This window comes from Rutidosis leptorrhynchoides, chromosome 3 (genome assembly GCF_046630445.1).
Source record: "Rutidosis leptorrhynchoides isolate AG116_Rl617_1_P2 chromosome 3, CSIRO_AGI_Rlap_v1, whole genome shotgun sequence".
NCBI lineage: Eukaryota > Viridiplantae > Streptophyta > Magnoliopsida > Asterales > Asteraceae > Rutidosis > Rutidosis leptorrhynchoides.
The window spans coordinates 502,875,455-502,897,210 of NC_092335.1; the positions used below are offsets into that span (position 1 = coordinate 502,875,455).

Consider the following 21,756-nt stretch of genomic DNA (forward strand, 5'->3'; position numbering starts at 1 on the left):
ATGAAATGCCACAAAATGTCATTCAAGTATGTGAAGTATTTGACATTTGGGGTATTGACTTTATGGGTCCATTTCCAAAATCTCATAATAATCTATATATTCTCGTAGCCATTGATTATGTATCTAAATGGGCGGAAGCACAAGCTCTCCCAACTAACGATGCACGAGTTGTAGTCAACTTTTTAAAATGTCTTTTTGCAAGGTTTGGAACACCGAAAGCTTTAATAAGTGATCGGGATACTCATTTCTGTAATAATCAACTTGAGAAAGTTCTTAAAAGATATGGAGTAACTCATAAAATCTCCACTGCTTATCATCCACAGACAAGTGGACAAGTTGAAAATACCAACCGAGCTTTAAAACGTATTCTAGAGAAAATCGTAGGATCAAATCCGAAGGAATGGTCCATTAAATTGGAGGATGCACTCTGGGCTTTTAGAACAGCCTATAAAACTCCAATTGGAACCACACCTTTTAAACTCGTTTACGAAAAAGCATGTCATCTTCCAGTAGAAATTGAACACAAAGCATTTTGGGCTTTGAAGACATGTAATCTTGATTTACATGAAGCTGGACGTCTACGGTTAAGTCAACTAAACGAATTAGAAGAATTAAGACATGAAGCATACGAAAATTCGTTAATCTATAAGGAAAGAACGAAGAAATGGCATGATAAAAGAATCAGAAGTTCAAAAGAATTTAAAGAAGGAGATAGAGTTCTTCTTTTCAATTCACTATTCAAGCTATTTCCTAGAAAATTGAAATCAAGATGGTCTGGACCATTCATAGTCAAAAGAGTTTTCCCATACGGCACAGTAGAATTAATAAATTCAAATGGATTTGAATTTAAAGTTAATGGTCACAGAGTTAAACATTACATAGATAGTCCGATGGAAGTCGACAACGAAGTAAATCACAATTTTGACACCACAGCTAACTAAGTGTGGGGAGAATCAAGTCTTTAAAGGATAATATGTATTTCTGTTAGAGTTAGATTTTCTGTTTTCGTGTAGTTCACGAAAATGGAACCCGAATGATCTTTCCCTAGCAGACCCCAAAGAACTAGTCTTCTCCCCCCATTCTGAATTTTTATTTTTTTTAGGTTTTACGAAATGAAGACTTCCTGTGAATTAAACCATGGTCTAATGCTACACGCTTTGATCACTAAACGTAATAATGACACCCTTCCAAGTGAAATAGTATCATTAATCAGAGGTAAATTGGACGGAGTAAGAAAAGAATCCAGATGCGAAAATAATAAGTTACAATTTGGTAAAGGAAAATCAAAATCCGCAGTGAAAAGAAGAGCACAACACCTTGAAAGATGTCACAAATGCGAAAAATGGTCACACGAAGGTAAATGTTCAAATAATCAAACCTATTCAAACACCGAATTTGTTACTTTATGCAGAGACGGACCGTTCATATTTTTGGAAGAAAAAACGATAAATGCTCGAGGTTACGCCTATGTAGCCATGGAAAATCAATTAGTCCGACTATCTTATGAATGGGCTAGAGCATATCACTAAGAAATATATTTCACAGGTAAGTTTGTACAGCTTTTATTTTTATTTTTATTTTTAACCTTTTGATAATAAACGCTAATTTGTTCGCTATAAAGTATTAAATTGATATTCGATAAAATTAGGTCTTGCGACCGAAATTATTGATATCATACAAAAATTTATTACATCACTGCGAAATTTACCGTTTATTCTTAAGGTATAAATATCTTTAATCAATCAACCTAAAATATTTCAAAAATTCGTCATGAGTTAAATTAGGTTATGAAACCGAAATTACTTTACCGAAAAGAGGGGCGTGTGTTTTTGATAATATTTGATTGATTAAAGTGGAATAAAAGCCAAAAAGATTTTTAATTTTATTTTTATTTTATTTTTAAAATTAATATATTAATATTAAAATAATATTGTAAACTTGTTAAAATTAATATATATATTTAAAATTGTAAATATTTGAAAAAATTAATATTTTAATATAAGTTTGTATCTATAAAAACAAAAATATAATTTAAGTTTGGTGTGAATTTTTAATATGAATTTTTTTAATTTTATGCATTTTAAATATAAGTTTGGTGTGAATTTAAAAACAAAAATTTACTTTATTTCGCTAAGTTAAAAATATGATTTTTAAAATTCGTCGTAAGTTGAAGACTAGGTCTTTGAACCGAAATTGCTTTACCCAAGGGAGGGACGAGAACTTTTATTATCATTATTTTTAATCTTATTGAATTAAAGTATGCCAAAAACATTAAAAAAACCCAAAAATCTTTGCTTTTAAAACCGCGCTTTGAATTGACAAATTTTAAAATTTTGTCGAGGGACGGACTAGGACATCGATCCGAAACGCCCTCATCCTAAAAAGAAACAAAATTTTAATTTTTAAATTAATTTTATGTTTTATAAAGTTATAAGGTTTTATTAAAAAAAAAAAATAGCCGCGACTCGCGGAGGTTTAAATGGCCCCACCACCGCACTCGCGGAGCTTAGAAAATCCAGAAAAAAAAATATAACTGGTCGAACAGACCAGTTTGTACACCAACAACACCTATTTTTCTGCAAAAAACACACACAAAAATCGCCCAAATTCGCCATTTTTCATCAAATCTTTCATAAAATCGCAATGAGAAGACTATTATCAAGGAATTACTCAAGGAAATCGGTAAATTTCTACACCTAAACACCATTTAATCCGAATTTTAGTGTTCTTGAACAATTTCATACATAATTCGATTTTGATGCTTTCTAGTGTAATAATGCTTCAATTGTTTGTGTATTATGCTTATATAACCTAGATTGATGCTATTTAACATGATTAGAAGCTTTGAACTTCAATTTTTGAGTAATCTAGGGTTTGTGTTCTTGAGCAAAATTAGGGCTTTTTGATATAAACAGGTTATGGTCGAATTTTGTTGTTAGTTTATGCTAAATTGAGTAGTGTAACATGTTTAAGTTGCTAAATGATCAAAACTTTGATCCTAAACATGATTTATGAAGATTAAAGTGGACTTTTTGAACCAAAATTGCATGAACTTGATTTAATTGATATGAATGCCATGAGGAACTTATTTAATTGTTATAATGATTGTTTTTGACATGTTTTAAAAGATAAATGCGAAGAAACTTTGTATACATTTTTGTAAAAGAATATTTATAAAAGTGTAGAATTGTTAATATTTTGAAAATGTGTATAGAGTTTAATATGGATTAAACATGTCATTGTAATTGTTTAGATTTGTTATTTTGCTAAAACTAATGCATATTTGGATGCACAAAAATTGTGTTTGATATATTTTGCAGACTGAAAGGGGTGAATCTTCATCCCAGACTCGCAATGCTCCTCCGGAAGATGCAAATCAACAGAAAATTAATAACCAATACCGACAAGATATGCCTCACCCAATTGTTTCATATTCAAACATTCATGAGGCAGATTTACATCCGAATTTGAGATTTGATAGATATTGGATAGACTATCCAAAATATCAAAAGAACCTGCACAACCTTGTGTCTAATAATGTTGAGGTACCCAGAGTTATAGATTGGGCACCATTAGAGGTAGTGGAATTGGCCGAGCCAATCAGGGAATTACTTACTCAAAGGTATGGTAATTCTACTTTTAGTGATTGGGTAAGTTTATTCAACATGCGTAGACCTGTGTATAGAGAATGGTGTATAGAGTTATTGTGTACTATTGAAATAAATGATCGGGTAGATACTTTAACCGATCGTAGTTTTATTAGATTTTTATTAGGAGGGGAGATGCGCCATATGTCCTTACTAGACATGGCTCGGGCTTTAGGTATATATACGCCCGAGGAGCTAGCATTTTATGATTGTCAGAGGTTAATAGTTTATGGTAGGAGGGTGGATGAGAATTTTGATACAAATGACGTATGGAGTAGGATGACTAGCCATCGCCGATTCCAGGGAGGATTATACTCCTATCTTGATATTGATAGAGCTGAATTAAGAGTAATCCATAGGTTTTTAGCCAATTCGATTACAAAACGAGGTAAGAATAAGGAAAAGGTAAATGAACAGGATTTGTTTTACCACATGTGTATTCGAGACCCACATAGCGCTGTAAGTATACCTTTTTGTGTGGGTTATTATTTATTGACTATGGTTAGGGGTATGAGGCGTGGTAGCATAATAGGAGGTGGTATATTTATTACTTTGATTGCTGAATATCTCGGTGTGGATAGAAGTCGGGGGGGGGGGGGGGATTATTAATGGCAGAACTAGAACCCCGCGATAGAATAGATTTGCGTGTTTATCATGGTGCTAAGGTCTTAAAGAAACGAAACAACGCGACGGCACGTTATGATGGCAGGCATCCACAGGTTGAGAGAGATCAACAGCAAGGTCAACCGGGAGGGGGTAATCCAATGACGGAAATGCAAATTTTTATGGCTCGACACGAGTATGAAATGGCTAGACAAAAAGCATTTCAAGATTGGCAGTATCATCAAAGCCAAATCATAAGTCATTGTACACACGTAGGTAGAGACTACATTCCTACCGTTATGCCCGAATTTGCTCCTTGGACTATAGAGAGCCGACCACCATCTCCTACATATGACCCGGCCCAAGCATTTTACAGTATCTATGGATACGCTTAGGACCCATACTGGAACCATCCTCCTCATCCGTAATTTTCTTATTTTATATTTTTGTTTATTTTATTGTAATGTTACTAATTCTTAATTTTCTTATTTCTTATTTCTTATTTCTTATTTTATTATTATAATAGCTTTTATAATTTTCTAACTTTATTAGATTTTAATAATTTTTGAATGTGGTGTGAAAACCCAACTTCAAAAATATGTATATATGTGTTTGTAGTTTATCTCATGTACAAAACAGGGTAAAATAGCGCATTTTCAAAGACTGGCATTAAGTTCAGCAAAAGCTATTAATTTAGATGACAAAACGAAAAACAAATGTGATGTAACAACAAGATGGAATGAATAAATGATATGCACCATTTATCATTCAGCAAACAAACGCCAATATGTTTGGAAACTTTGGTAAAATTTAATCATTTTTCTACGCTATTTACCCTCAATAATTTAAATTGTTACTGATTTCTTGCAAATGAGGGCATTGCAAGATCTTAAGTGTGGGAAGGGGTTAAATTCTTTCGGATTTTAAAAATTTTTAACTTAAACACTTGGTTACCATTAAAAATACTAGTAACGTAGTAGTTGTATTAGAATCTAGTGCTCTCTGATAACAAAGAACAGCCCTAGTCTTATATACTGACTACCAACTTCTAGTAAAATTTTTCAAAATTTTCAATTAAATGAACTCAAAATCATGTTTATACATATTTATGAACGATAAAACTAGGTGTTAATACCGAAATTATTGTTACCTCGGAAAGGACATAAATTGAGAAACAAACCAACATGTTAGAATTCATTTAAAATGGAATAGAGGACAATAAAAAGGCAAATAAAAGAAAATAAAAGCCAAGTGTGGGAAAATTTACCAAGTTATTTAAAACATAAGACACATATTTTTGTAACAAATAACTGAAGATACTTTTGTTTTGGACGATTTTAATCAGTTTTACCCGATTTACTGTAATATATTTGAAAGAAAGATGGATCTACACCATGAATCAATTCCATCGTTAAAAGGAAGTAAAGTCTTCCGAAAAAGAAATGCGCTTCTTGATTTAGGTCATGAAGTTGTCGTCCAGACCAGCTGTAGGTTGACGAAAAATCTAGAAAAGTCATCTCTAAAATCAGCAGGAAATCCACGGACCTCAGCATTAAACAGGGTCGCCAAGTGGTCAGGCTTATCCTAACCATGAGAGGATCTGTCTTGTAAAATGGGGAGGACGACGTGCAAATTAGCTTGATAAGACTAATGAATCAGACCCCCAGAAAAGATAATCTCCTTTAAAGATCAAAAATCAGCTTTTAAGACTGATATTACTCAATCCTTGAGATTGACCTTAAAAGATTGAGAATTACAAACTCATGGAATTCGATGATATCTAAACTCGAGCTTGAACGAGAAAATATTTTGATCAAAATTACAAACCGATTTGTTTTCTGAAAACCCATTTTCAATGTGTTCATTACCATTGAACGTAAAATCCTAGGAATTCACCTGGAATTCATTAGGTCACCTGAACCAAATCAGGTGTCAACCGTAAGAACAGTGGTTGCATAGCATGGTCAAAGACAGGACCTTATGCCAGACCGGAAAATTATAAGGGTGAGCTTTACTATTGCTCCTACAAAGGATAGTAATTGCGTCCTACACGTTATAGACCATAATTAAAAGCATGTCAGGGGACATTGCCTTAACAGTTGCTTGTTCAACGCTTTCCTTTACAACCGGACGGTAGTTTACCGAAAGGTAATATTCGGAGCAAGTATACTGGATGTGTTACTTTCCCAATACAAGGTTAGCAAGTGGGTGACACAAAACCACAAGTTTTGAGCTAAAATTTTCAAATCTGATGTAGTGACCCGAACTTTTCTATGTTTATATATATTAAATGAAATTGATATTTACATGATTAAGTGTTTCCAACATGTTAAACAATCAAACTTATTAAGACTTGATTAATTGGAATAGGTTTCATATAGACAAATGACCACCCAAGTTGACCGGTGATTCACGAACGTTAAAACTTGTAAAAACTATACGATGACATATATATGGTTATATATATATTTAACATGATTTTATTATAAGTATGTATCTCATTAGGTATTTTAACAACGAGTTATATACATAAAAATGAGACTATTAAATTAAGAAACTCGAAAACGATATATATAACGATTATCGTTATAACGTCTTACTAGGTACATATGAATCATATTAAGATATTGATACACTTGGTTAATTATGTTAAATGATAAGTAAACGTATCATTAAGTGTATTAACAATGAACTACATATGTAAAAATAAGACTACTAACTTAATGATTTCGAAACGAGATATATATGTAACGATTATCGTTGTAACGACATTTAACTGTATATATATCATACTAAGATATATTATATATCATAATATCATGATAATATAACAATTTAACATCTCATTTGATATAATAAACAATGGGTTAACAACATTTAACAAGATCGTTAACCTAAAGGTTTTAAAACAACATTTACATGTAACGACTAACGATGACTTAACGACTCAGTTAAAATGTATATACATGTAGTGTTTTAATATGTATTCATACACTTTTGAAAGACTTCAAGACACTTATCAAAATACTTCTACTTAACAAAAATGCTTACAATTACATCCTCGTTCAGTTTCATCAACAAATCTACTCGTATGCACCCGTATTCGTACTCGTACAATACACAGCTTTTAGATGTATGTACTATTGGTATATACACTCCAATGATAAGCTCTTAGCAGCCCATGTGAGTCACCTAACACATGTGGGAACCATCATTTGGCAACTAGCATGAAATATCTCATAAAATTACAAAAATATGAGTAATCATTCATGACTTATTTACATGAAAACAAAATTACATATCCTTTATATCTAATCCATACACCAACGACCAAAAACACCTACAAACACTTTCATTCTTCAATTTTATTCATGTAATTGATCTCTCTCAAGTTCTATCTTCAAGTTCTAAGTGTTCTTCATAAATTCCAAAAGTTCTAGTTTCATAAAATCAAGAATACTTCCAAGATTGCAAGTTTACTTCCAAGTTTTCTAAATCCATTCCAAGTAATCATCCAAGATCAAGAAACCTTACTTACAGTAGGCTATCTTTCTAATATAAGGTAATAATCATATTCAAACTTTAATTCAATTCCTATAACTATAACAATCTTATTTCGAGTGGAAATCTTACTTGAAATTGTTTTCGTGTTATGATTCTGCTTCAAGAACTTTCAAGCCATCCAAGGATCCTTTGAAGCTAGATCCATTTTTTTCATTTCCAGTAGGTTTATCCAAGGAACTTGAGGTAGTAATGATGTTCATAACATCATTCGATTCATACATAAAAAGCTGTCTTATTCAACGTTATAAACTTGTAATCACTAGAATATAGTTTAGTTAATTCTAAACTTGTTCGCAAATAAAGTTAATCCTTCTAACTAGACTTTTAAAATTAACTAAACACATATTCTATATCTATATGATATGCTAACTTAATGATTTAAAACCCGGAAACAAGATAAACACCATAAAACTGGATATACGCCGTCGTAGTAAAACCGGGGGCTGTTTTGGTTGGGATAATTAAAAGCTAAGAAGAACTTTGATTTAAAAGCTATACTTCTGAAAAATTATTTTTCTTATGAACATGAAACTATATCCAAAAATTATGGTTAAACTCAAAGTGAAAGTATGTTTTTCAAAATGGTCATCAAGATGTCGTTCTTTCGACGGAAATGACTACCTCTTTCAAAAATGACTTGTAACTTATATTTCTGACTATAAACTTATACTTTTTCTATTTAGATTCATAAATTTAAGTTCAATACGAAACCGTGACCACTAGAATCACTCAAAACGGATTAGAAACGAAGAAATGACGAGTAAAACAAGATTGATAAAAACTACTCATTTTACCTACGTGAAAGTTAGTAATAAATCTATTTCAACCATAACCTAATCAACTTATATTGTATATTATGTAATCTTGAGATACCGTAGACACGTATACAATGTTTCGACCTATCATGTCGACCCATCTATATATATATTGCGGAACAACCATAGACACTCTATATGTGAATGTTGGAGTTAGCTATACAGGGTTGAGGTTGATTCCAAAATATATATATAGTTTGAGTTGTGATCAATACTGAGATACGTATACACTGGGTCGTGGATTGATTCAAGATAATATTTATCGATTTATTTCTGTACATCTAACTGTGGACAACTAGTTGTAGGTTACTAACGAGGACAGCTGACTTAATAAACTTAAAACATCAAAATGTATTAAAAGTATTGTAAATATATTTTGAACATACTTTGATATATATGTATATATATTGTTATAGGTTCGTGAATCAACCAGTGGCCAAGTCTTACTTCCCGACGAAGTAAAAATCTGTGAAAGTGAGTTATAGTCCCACTTTTAAAATCTAATATTTTTGGGATGAGAATACATGCAGGTTTTATAAATGATTTACAAAATAGACACAAGTACGTGAAACTATATTCTATGGTTGAATTATCGAAATCGAATATGCCCCTTTTTATTAAGTCTGGTAATCTAAGAATTAGGGAACAGACACCCTAATTGACACGAATCCTAAAGATAGATCTATTGGGCCTAACAAACCCCATCCAAAGTACCGGATGCTTTAGTACTTCGAAATTTATATCATATCCGAAAGGTGTCCCGGAATGATGGGGATATTCTTATATATGCATCTTGTTAATGTCGGTTATCAGGTGTTCACCATATGAATGATTTTTATCTCTATGTATGGGATGTGTATTGAAATATGAAATCTTGTGGTCTATTGTTACGATTTGATATATATAGGTTAAACCTATAACTCACCAACATTTTTGTCGACGTTTAAAGCATGTTTATTCTCAGGTGAATACTAAGAGCTTCCGCTGTTGCATACTAAAATAAGGACAAGATTTGGAGTCCATGTTTGTATGATATTGTGTAAAAACTGCATTTAAGAAACTGATTTCGATGTAACATATTTGTATTGTAAACCATTATGTAATGGTCGTGTGTAAACAGGATATTTTAGATTATCATTATTTGATAATCTACGTAAAGTTTTTTTAAACCGTTATTTATGAAATAAAGGTTATGGTTTGTTTTAAAAATGAATGCAGTCTTTGAAAAAAACGTCTCATATAGAGGTCAAAACCTCGCAACGAAATCAATTAATATGGAACGTTTTTAATCAATAAGAACGGGACATTTCATCTGAAACCCACCAAACCCACAAAAATATTTTGCAAACACCGGTGAAGGGTTATTCCGGAAAACTTATCTAGGGTAAAAGCTAGATTTAATTTTCAAAAGATCAAATGTTTTCATAAAGATCCAATTTCCTTAAAGGATCTAAATTTTATAGTCATGTGGGACTTTAAACCATAACGTTACTACCATTGTTTATACCGCCATATAGAAATCACTGATGTACAAAGTGTGAAGAATAAAGAAGTGATTCTAGTATTTCAAGACTATATTGCTTGAGGACAAGCAACGCTCAAGTGTGAGAATATTTGATAATGCTAAAAACGAACATATATTTCATAGCATTATCCCTCAAGAAAGACAAGCTTTTAGTTGCAATTGTTCTATTTACAAGTAATATTCGTTTAAATAATAAAAGGTGAAGACAAAAGACAGATTCGACGAATTGAAGACGCAAACGACCAAAAAGCTTAAAAGTACAAAATATAATCAAAGTGGTTCCAATTATTGATGAGAAACGTCTCAAAATTACAAGAGTACAAGACGCAAAACACAAAGTACAAGATATTAAATTATACGCAAGGACGTTCGAAAATCCAGAACCGGGACCAGAGTCAACTCTCAACGCTCGACGCAACGGACTAAAAATTACAAGTCAACTATGCACATGAATATAATATAATATATAATTAATTCTTAAAATTAATATATATATATATATATATATATATATATATATATATATATATATATATATATATATATATATATATATATATATATATATATATATAATATTATAAAACCGTCGGCAAGCTAGGAGCCAAGCTTGTGTGAGCTGGAATCCACAGCACCGCACTCGCGGAGCTTATAAAGGCAAGTGCGGAGGTCAAATAGTAAACGTGGGCCTATAAAAGGCCGAGCATTCGGCCGATTTTTACACATCTTTTTTCTTCTTCTTACTCAACGTATAATATTTATATTTATATTATACTTTTAATTTTAATTTTAATTTCTAATAATAAGGGTATGTTAGCGAGTGTTGTAAGGGTGTAAGTCGAAATTCTGTCCGTGTAACGCTACGCTATTTTTAATCATTGTAAGTTATGTTCAACCTTTTTAATTTAATGTCTCGTAGCTAAGTTATTATTATGCTTATTTAAAACGAAGTAATCATGATGTTGGGCTAAATACTATAATTGGGTAATTGGGCTTTGTACCATAATTGGGGTTTGGACAAAAAAACGACACTTGTGGAAATTAGACTATGGGCTATTAATGGACTTTATATTTGTTTAACTAAATGATAGTTTGTTAATTTTAATATAAAGATTTACAATTGGACGTCCCTATAAATAACCATATACACTCGATCGGACACGATGGGCGGGATATTTATATGTACGAATAATCGTTCATTTAACCGGACACAGGAATGGATTAATAGTCTATGGAATTATTAAAACAGGGGTGAAATTATGTACAAGGACACTTGGCATAATTAATAACAAAGTATTAAAACCTTGGGTTACACGCAGTCGATATTCTGGTGTAATTATTAAACAAAGTATTAAGACCTTGTTACAGTTTAAGTCCCCAATTAGTTGAAATATTTGACTTCGGGTATAAGGATAATTTGACGATGATACTCGCACTTTATATTTATGACTGATGGATTGTTATGGACAAAAACCAGACGGACATATTAAATAATCCAGGACAAAGGACAATTAACCCATGGGCATAAAACTAAAATCAACGCGTCAAACATCATGATTACGGAAGTTTAAATAAGCATAATTCCTTTATTTTCATATTTAATTGCACTTCTAATTATTGCACTTTTATTTATTGTTATTGTATTTAATTGCACTTTTAATTTTCGTACTCTTTAATTATCGTAATTTTATTTTATCGCACTTTTATTTATTCGCAATTTCATTATCGTTATTTATATTACGCTTTAAATTAAGTCTTTTATTTATTTAATATTTTACATTAGGTTTTAACTGCGACTAAAGTTTTAAAATCGACAAACCGGTCATTAAACGGTAAAAACCCCCCTTTATAATAATAATATTACTTATATATATTTGTATTTTTATAAATTAAAAAACTAATTTAGCGTTAAGCTTTGTTTAAAAGACTCCATGTGGAACGAATCGGACTTACTAAAAACTACACTACTGTACGATTAGGTACACTGCCTATAAGTGTTGTAGCAAGGTTTAGGTATATCCATTCTATAAATAAATAAATATCTTGTGTAAAATTGTATCGTATTTAATAGTATTTCCTAGTAAAAATAAAGCTATTTCATATACACCTCGCATAACATCAGCTTGCAACTATGTTTTGCAGATATAAAGCTAAGTGATGATCTATGTTGTAACAGAGTTTGGTTTTCATTGTTGGTAAATCGATGACGGTATGTCACTGGATGCTTACTCGTTTTTCACTTGAATAAACTTTAATTACATTCCAGTGTGCTAAAGTGGTGCATTTTGACCCATTTACTTAACAATGGGTTAATTTGGATATAATTTTTAATCTTAAATGGTCAATCAAAATTGATGGCTGAAACGGGAGCAGGTCAAATGGGTTGAAAATGTTCCAAAGGAAAATTTTATAACCACGCAGGCGACCGAGTTACCCAATGAAGCACACCACCCGGGTTCGATTCCTGGCTATGCCAAATCGTTCAGAAAGGGAGTGTTACCAGAGGGTGCGCATAATGCGCAATTCACCCGGTACCAGGTCTCACGTTCGGGGCTTGATTACCCGAGGTTTACCTTCTATGGGGATCCAATGTACTCGTTCATAGGGAGATTTCCTCGCTAATCCAAATATTTTTTTTTTTTTATGCTGACACCTGCTAAAGTGTTCCATTCAGAGATTTTAACCCAAACTCACCCATTGTGATTCACTACCCAAATAGCCTACCTTACTCATCTTACAACATGTAAATTGGTTCATGAGTACCAATAATTTGACTTTCGCCTCTTAACTGTGGAAAAATAAGGTGCATATAGTTATTCACTTTTATTATTTACTCGGTATCGGTATATATTATAATAATTATATGTTCTATATTTTGTATAACTTATTACCATGCTTATGCACTAAATACCCCAGAGTGACTAAAAAGCCTTACCTTTGTCTCCCTCTAATTTGTGTGAAAGGCTTTTTTTTCTTTTTTTCTTTTCTAGAAAATTGTTGATACAAATCTGTAAGCGAAATAAGTCTGGTTAGTTGGAGAGAGAAAGAGAGTGAAAAAATGGTATGGAGAAATTGTGTCTTTATAAAATATGTCCAAGTTCTCTATTTTAATATGAGATGCTAATCATATTGGTCAATTATAAACAAATAATTTGGACTTTATGATATTATCAATTTTTATAATTCATACTCACATGTACAAGTTGTCTACCTACACATAATTTTCATTGTCTTCTGCTGCTGTTTTAGTTAATGGTCCCCTTGTACAAGATACAACTTTATAATTTTTATTTGAAAAATTATACACACTTTTTGAAAACATGTACCAATTTCCTAATACAACGTTTCTTATTTGCTTGTTTGATGATTTTGTATTGACACTTTTGTAGTAACGATGAAATTACTTATTTATATACTTGAAGTGTATTGTAATTTACACATGCATGATATAAAGATTTAAAAGTGAAGATAAAAATATTTGCTTTATTTGAACTGGTTTGAGTGGCTAAATATAAAAACTGTGTACATCAGCCTGTAGTAAAACATAGTTTATGGTGGCGGGTCGTTTGACATATATTTAGCAGTCTTTTAGTTTGTTTGCTATTTCAGGCAAAGAAAATTTCTGTTTTAAGGTGTACCAACACTGAAAAAGCAATTTGTTACGATCTTATACTACACGGGGACTTGTATCGCCAAACATTATGATGATGGAATCAAATCTTTTATGTGTAATAATCTTACGCGAGTCTATTGTTATTTCTCTACGTGAATATATGACCGAGTAGGTTTGTCTTGTTAGTTAATGGGTCAAATGGGTCTTTTTGTTTGTGTGGTTGGATTGAAAACCCCAGTTCATTTTTATCAAAAATACTAAAAACATTTATAAACATTTAGCGTCTTAATTATGATTTCAAAACTAAATAAATTCACTTTTTAATACTATTAAGTTTTGTTCTTAATAAAATGTTTAGAACGGTTTATGCTAAGTCTTGGACGATTTTCAACCCTTTTAATCCATTTGACCCGTTTCTCTAAATCTCTTTGTACCCGTTTGCCCAAGTTAAAAATATAATTCAACCCGATTTAATTAATCAATTTGTAAGTAGATGGATCATAATTGCCACCTCTAGGATTACGCCATTTCCAAATTTACTTGTACGACTTTACTGAGGGGAAAAACTTTTGCAGCACAAAAATCAGCTATTATATCAAAGGCGAAAGCGGTTATGATATTTATAATATATTCTGGTTGCTTTTTTATCAGTTCATGTCATTCATTTTTTTTATAATAACGCTCTCAATAACTGAATGATTGAGAGCGTTATTAGTTTGTGGGATACGATACATCATACAAGTCACACGGCCATATACATTAATACATATAGGCACATGTATACATAAATGCATGCTCATAACCTTGTTTACACATACGCAAATTTCCTCATGTATGCACATATACATACATGTATCCAACATAATGACATATATGCATTCACATATTACATATATATACATATATGCATGTGTACATAACTCATTTGCACATATATACATAAACTAACATGTATATCCATATACAAACATAACAAATGTGTTGTGTCAATAGTTGTAAATACAATAAGAAAGAAGGGCTAATATTAGTATAAAATAAGGGGGAAGATGCAATGCAAGAACCTACTTGTTTGCCAAAATAGGAAAAAATCCAAACTTTATTACTTTTAACTATATTTATATTTCTAAGATATATATATAAAAGAGACTGCTAGCCAGCTATTTATATCATTCATGAGACCCTGCAAATCTTTGCCTTCTTCATTATGTATTTCTTGCTTTTCCTTTAGAAAAAGGTGACTTTTGCATATAGAAAGTGGAATAAATTTTATAGAATTATTATAAACATATAGATATAGATATAGATAGGTAGACGAAAGACAGGTCATCTTCAATGGAAAGAACCAAAGTTAAACATTCAACCCGGGTCAAACATTCAACTTCCAAAGATTCATTACATGGTGATGATGAATTAAAAGAAAATGTAACCCAAAATGGGGAATGTTTTAGTGATGAAAACAATACACAAAAACAACCAAAAACACCAACACAACCACCACAACACAAGAAACAAGTTCGAAGAAGACTTCACACCACTAGACCTTATCAAGAACGGCTTTTAAACATGGCGGAAGCCCGTAAAGAAATCGTCACCGCCTTAAAGTTTCATAGAGCATCTATGAAACAACAAGAGTCAGAAGCAGTCCATAATCTTGTCACCCAAACACCACAAGAAAAAAAAACGAAATCCCGAAAAATTCACAATCTTTATCCTTATACTACCACCGAAATCACGAATACGTATTCAACTTTATCTTGTCCTCCTCCTTATTGGCCTATCTCAACAAATGTCCCACCTTTACCACCTTCTTATCATGACAACAATCAAGATTTCATACTCCCTAGTCAAACTTTAGGGTTGACTCTCAATTATCAAAATTTTAACAATTTAGACACCAGTGTTTATCACAAACCGGTGTCGATTAACTCGACATTATCCACTTTATCCACACCATCATCATCTTCCTCAGCAGCTTTATCTGTTCCTGTGGGACCCTCTAATTCATCAGATGGTGGTTTACATCATGCTATGGATGATGATGAAATGGAGGAGATAAGATCATTAGGAGAACAACATCAAATTGAGTGGAATGATACTGTAAATTTAGTAACGTCAGCAAGGTGGTGTAGTTTCTTGAAAACTATGGAAATTGAAGCAGAGGAAGATGATCAAATTATTGAATTCCCATCATGGTTGATCAATTCTAATGAGAGTTCTTGTCTGCAACAAAAGTTTGATGAGCATTTTTCTGATGCTTATTTTCAAGATCCCGCTTTACCTTGGTAAGATTCTTTTTATTGGTTCATTTATTGTTTTATTATTATTATTACATAATTTCCAAGAAAAGATTTATTTAAAAAGTAAGTTTTAGGGAAGTGGTAATGTTTTATGTTGGCATTTTCTCCATACTATAGTAATGATGGTCTAATAATCAATAATCAGTGACGAATATAGGATCGAAGTTCAAAGGGATCCCGTTTTTTTTCGATACTAATTATATTTTGAAGGTACACTAGTAGCTGTGTAGCTCAAAACAAATATAATTCTCACAAATATATGGAGTCGTAAACTTAATTTTAGCGGTGTTCTATACAATTTGAAAGCTATTTTTCTTAAAATTCAAACTAGTGGTGTCACTGAACCACACTAGCTCCAACCTAGAATCGCCCTTGCTATTGACTACGCAACAAAACGGGTTCTGTTCGAAACGGGTCATTTTACATGGGTCAAATTGGCCATGTGGGAATTAACTAGCAAATGCTCTTCTCCATTTCGTTAAACCTAGTATAAATGTAAAATGTGTATAATTACCATATTAACTACTAGACAAAACTTGTGAATAGTTTCCGGGGTATTTTCGTCTTTTCATTTTTTTTTTCCCTTCTTTCTTTCAAGTAACACCACAAAAGCACCCCACACTTTCTTCAAAAATTAAAATCGGCCCCCAACACAGGGGGTTAAAGCGTCAAATCAAAATTTTCATAAAATATCTTAAACTATTAGACAAAACTTATGAATAGTCCCGGGGTATTTTCGTCTTTTTACTTTTTTTTTTTTTAATGTAACACCACAAAAGCCCTTTTGCTTTTCAAAAAAAAAAAAAAAAAACACCACAAAAGTCCCCCACACTTTGTTAAAAAATTAAAATCGGCCCCCAACACAGGTGGTTAAAGCGTCAAATCAAAATTTTCATAAAATATCTTAAATAAACTCCACTCAAATATTCAACAGGTCATATCTTCTCGCTCGCAACGAGTTAAATTTTTCCGACACCATCCTTAAACTCGAAATAATTTTATGAACACAATGTCACTAACTATACGCAAAGCGGACACTTTTAAAAAACGCTAAATATTTAGGGTACTTTTCATATATGTTGATTTTTCACTCGCAGGCTCCGTAACTAAACACAATAAAATACATTAAAAATCGAACCTCCGGCGCGAAGCGAGGATTCGAAAACTAGTTATGATAACAAAAATGATATCAATCAATCAATCAATATAATAATAGTAGGAGGTCGTATGCATATAAAATAGACTTTAAATGCTTGACCCGTTTGACATGTTTATCTTTAGTTGACACATTACTTTAGACCCGTTTTAGATGAACACAACCTAAATCGATGCATTCGTAAGTGATTGTGCTAAACTAGAGGATAATATGATTCGTGCACTGTTTTAGCCAATGCAATTTTAGAAAGTGTGCAATGGTTGGTGCTGTTACTGTTATTTTAGCAATGACTATATTCATATTCTGAATAAGTTGCAGTAATACTTTAAAACTGTGGCAGTGAGACCACAAAGGTCCCCCCACCGCCATATCTTTGATGTCTTTTTTTTCTTCCCACATTGGCCTACCAAATACTATAATAAATAAATAAATATAAATAAATATGTGTGTATAATAAAACTATAAAAGTGATGCAATAAAATATTCTTACTAATTGGAACAAATTTTTTATTGGTATTGAATTCATATACGCAGACACACGCACAACTACATACATATTGTATTTGTTAAGATGATTTATTTTAAATATTATATATTGATCAAGAAGTATTAATTAATATTGATTGATTTTATATCCGAGAACCGCAGCATGGACATCGGCGAAATTGAAGCAATGGATGGGGACTGGCTTGCTTGATAAAATATTGATTATTTTTTGAGTAATTAACTAGTTTATAACTCGCGAATTCGCGGGGCTATAAAAAAATACTTATACATGATTAATTACAGAATGTTGATGTTATGTTACGTTCAATGAATACGAAATAAATATTAGTTTTAAGCAACTATTTTGTAATATAAGAATATTATGTGAAGATACAAATTCCAAATGTAATAAAAGAACACTTAAACTATTTATGAATGTTACTATGTAAATAATTATATGAATATTTAATATTTAATTTCCTGATCAATGGCTAATTTTTTTTTGTCATGCTAGCACTTTATTAAACAAAAAGCAAGAACATACACCTCTAGTCCAGAGGAAGTGAACTAAAACACTTGCAAGCAATTGACCAATGACAAATTGAACCCCATACAGACCCAATCCTATTACTTCAATACACCATCTTTTTCTACCAACTATTGCATTGCAGTTTTGGGATTCATACGCTACTGTTCAAATGAACCAAAAACTTTATTGATCCTATGTGCTATCCACATATGAGAGGTGATCTTAACGCTAGCAATTACATCCTCGTTAAAAGTTACCCTTTGCCTTTCGAGTGTACCATGTAAAAGTTTATTCTTCTATTTCCTCCAAGACCACCCATCGGGAGACGATGTGAAAATTAGAACCCTGCACAGAAAATCCTCCAACACATCTAATTCATTCAATGCTCTGCCACATACATTTGATCTCCAATTCCAAGATGGCAAGATCTGATAACTCCACTCGAAGCATTGGTTATACAATCTGAAACCGATGCCTCATTGTTAACGTCAAACGCAAATAACCTTGGGAACGTCGAGCGAAGGTTTCTGTAAATCAGTTCTCAAATGCCATTTGGCAATTCTGAACCGTTTACTCTTAAATCAGTTACTTTGGTTATGTTCTATCTCAAAATAATTAAAGGATTAAACTATAACTATGGCAGGGTTATACATGTTGAAGCAAATGTATTCTTATGCAAACAACTCCCCAACTTTCTTTTATGTAACACTTATAACTTAATTAATGTTTTCTTTCAACGTATAACGACATTAATGGTTTCATTTCAATAGCTTTCATTTCAATAAATTTCTTTACATAAAAGTTAAGAATTTTGTAATTTATTAGCTGTAAAAAACCGTCCTAATCCATAAGAACGAATACAATAACATATGATTACATTGCGGGGTATTTGACCTCTATATGATACATTTTACAAACATTGCATTCGTTTTAAAAGACAAACTTTCATTACATTGAAAGTTGACAGGCATGTATACCATTTCATAATATCCAACTATAAATGATCTAATATGTCATTTACTTAATCATAATCTTTATTGAACTCAACGACTTGAATGCAACGTCTTTTGAAATATGCCATGAATGACTCCAAGTAATATCTTTAAATTGAGCAAATGCACAGCGGAAGATTTCTTTCAATCCTGAGAATAAACATGCTTTAAAGTGTCAACTAAAAAGTTGGTTAGTTCATTAGTTTATCATAATCGATTATTTCCATAATTTTAATAGACCACAAGATTTTCGTATTTATAAACAGAACCTCTCTTCTGCATAAAGATAAAATCATTCATATAAATTGAACACCTGGTAACCGACATTAACTTTAATGCATAGAATATCCCCAAACAGAACCTCTCGTCTGTGTAATAATAATCTCGAAGTACTAAAGCCATCCATAACCTGAATGGGGGTTGTTAGGCCCAATAGATCTATCTTTAGGATTCGTGTCAATTAGGAACAGAACCTCTCGTCTGCCTAATTCTTAGGTTACCAAGCTAAAAGGGGTGATATTCGGTTTAATAATCCAACCATAGAATGTAGTTTTAAGTACTTGTGTCTATTTCGTCAAACATTTATAAAAGCAACGCATGTATTCTCAGTCCCAAAAATATATATTGCAAAAGCATTTAAAAAGGGAGCAAATGAAACTCACAATACTGTATTTTGTAGTAAAAATACACATGACGTAACTGAACAATGCAGGGTTGGCCTTGGATTCACGAACCTATATCATTTGTATATATATTAATACACGTAATCATAATCGAATAAGTTTATATTTGTAATTTGTTAATTATATCATTTTTATATTAATAATATATATATATATATATATATATATATATATATATATATATATATATATATATATATATATATATATATATATATATATATATATATGTCTCATATATTCTTCTTGTATATAAAAATATTAAATTTGGTTATGTTATATGTATTACATATAGTTTTATATAGCTGATAGTTATTTTTATAATAATAATGATACTTAGTAATAATAAAAATGATGATAACAATAGTACTAATTATGATATTACTAATAATTATGACATTACTAATATTAGAAATAATAGTGATACTATATATATAATGGTAAAAGTGATATATTAATAATGTTAATAGAAGTAATAATGATTTTAAATAATGATTTTTATACTATATTGTATTATATTAACAAAGATATCAATAATTATAATAATTTTTATAATTTCTTTAAATCATAATCTAATTAAGTTTTAACTTAATCCTTTTCATAATAATATTTATATTAAAGATTTCCATGATTATAAACCTAATAATATTATTAAAATTTTTATATTCATAGTCATAATAATCAAAATCTTCGTGTTTAATTTCTAAACTAATGACTAAAGTTCCTATGACATTAATTCGTAATCCTAATCATAATAATAATAATAGTAATACTTATATTACTAATAACCTGATAAAATTAATAATAATGATAATAATAATATTTAGTGATAATACTAGTAATGATAATGATATTAATATTAGTAATAATAACAATAACAATAATATTTTTAATTGTAATTATAATCGTGATAATAATAACACATATCTAATACTTATTTTTGTAACAATAATAATCATTATAATTACGATATTAAATGATATTACTAGTAGTAACAATAATCAATAACAATAATAATATCAATAATAATAATAATAATAATAATAATAATAATAATAATAATAATAATAATAATAATAATAATAATAATAATAATAATAATAATAATAAATAAATAAATAAATAAATAAATAAATAAAGAGAACTACCTTCTATAAGCTTTTATAAAAAGAATTGCACCAAGACGGGTTCGAACCCGAGACCTCTCGCTCACCGCTAATACTCTCTAACCATTACTCCATAACCGTTTTTCTGATTAACATTCTAACCCGTTTATATTTAAACCTAATAATATTTCTGTCTATTCCTTTCATCTTCTTCACATATTCGATCGATCAGAACTCAATCCAAGTAACAACAATTTTTTTTAATTAATTTAAAGATTTAAACTTATACAGAAATGATTTAGAAGTGTTTGAACTAATTAAAACAACATAAAATTAATTAAAACAAAACTGAAACAGAAAATAATAATACGTTTTCACTTTAAATCGAACTTGACATTCGAGACTGTTTTAACAAAAATTTTGTAGCGACCCAACAAAATCGTTATTGACGGCGCCGTCTACTTAGGTCCCGTTACGTGGTCATAAGTCTTTAATACGACGTTTGACCAAAAGTATGTCGCATTCATTTCAAAAGTAAGGATGTTTCAAGGTTTACAAAGTAGTTCGACAACTAGTTACATTACAATGTCTAAAGTACAATTGAAACATATGCGACACAATTTAAAAAGTAGCCAAAGGACGCTCCATGTATGCATATATACTCGACATCCAAAGCAAGTATTAAAAGTAATGAGCGGAAGCATGTATCACAAAACGTTCAAGGACCTGAGAAAAACATA

General features: G+C 30.9%; 1 protein-coding gene across 1 annotated transcript; it reads left to right on the top strand.

Moving 5' to 3' along the window:
• Positions 1-15,099: 15,099 nt before the first annotated feature.
• Positions 15,100-18,060, top strand: LOC139901813 (uncharacterized). Its single transcript, XM_071884487.1, has 2 exons — positions 15,100-16,049; positions 17,869-18,060. The coding sequence occupies exons 1-2, from the start codon at positions 15,100-15,102 to the stop codon at positions 17,915-17,917; spliced, it is 999 nt and encodes a 332-aa protein (XP_071740588.1). The 3' UTR covers positions 17,918-18,060.
• Positions 18,061-21,756: the final 3,696 nt, after the last annotated feature.

Coding starts and splice junctions, on each gene's coding strand:
- LOC139901813 (XM_071884487.1), top strand. CDS start 15,100: ATGGAAAGAACCAAAGTTAAACATTCAACCCGGGTCAAACATTCAACT. Junction 16,050..17,868: donor CAAGATCCCGCTTTACCTTG/GTAAGATTCTTT, acceptor CGAGAACCGCAG/CATGGACATCGGCGAAATTG.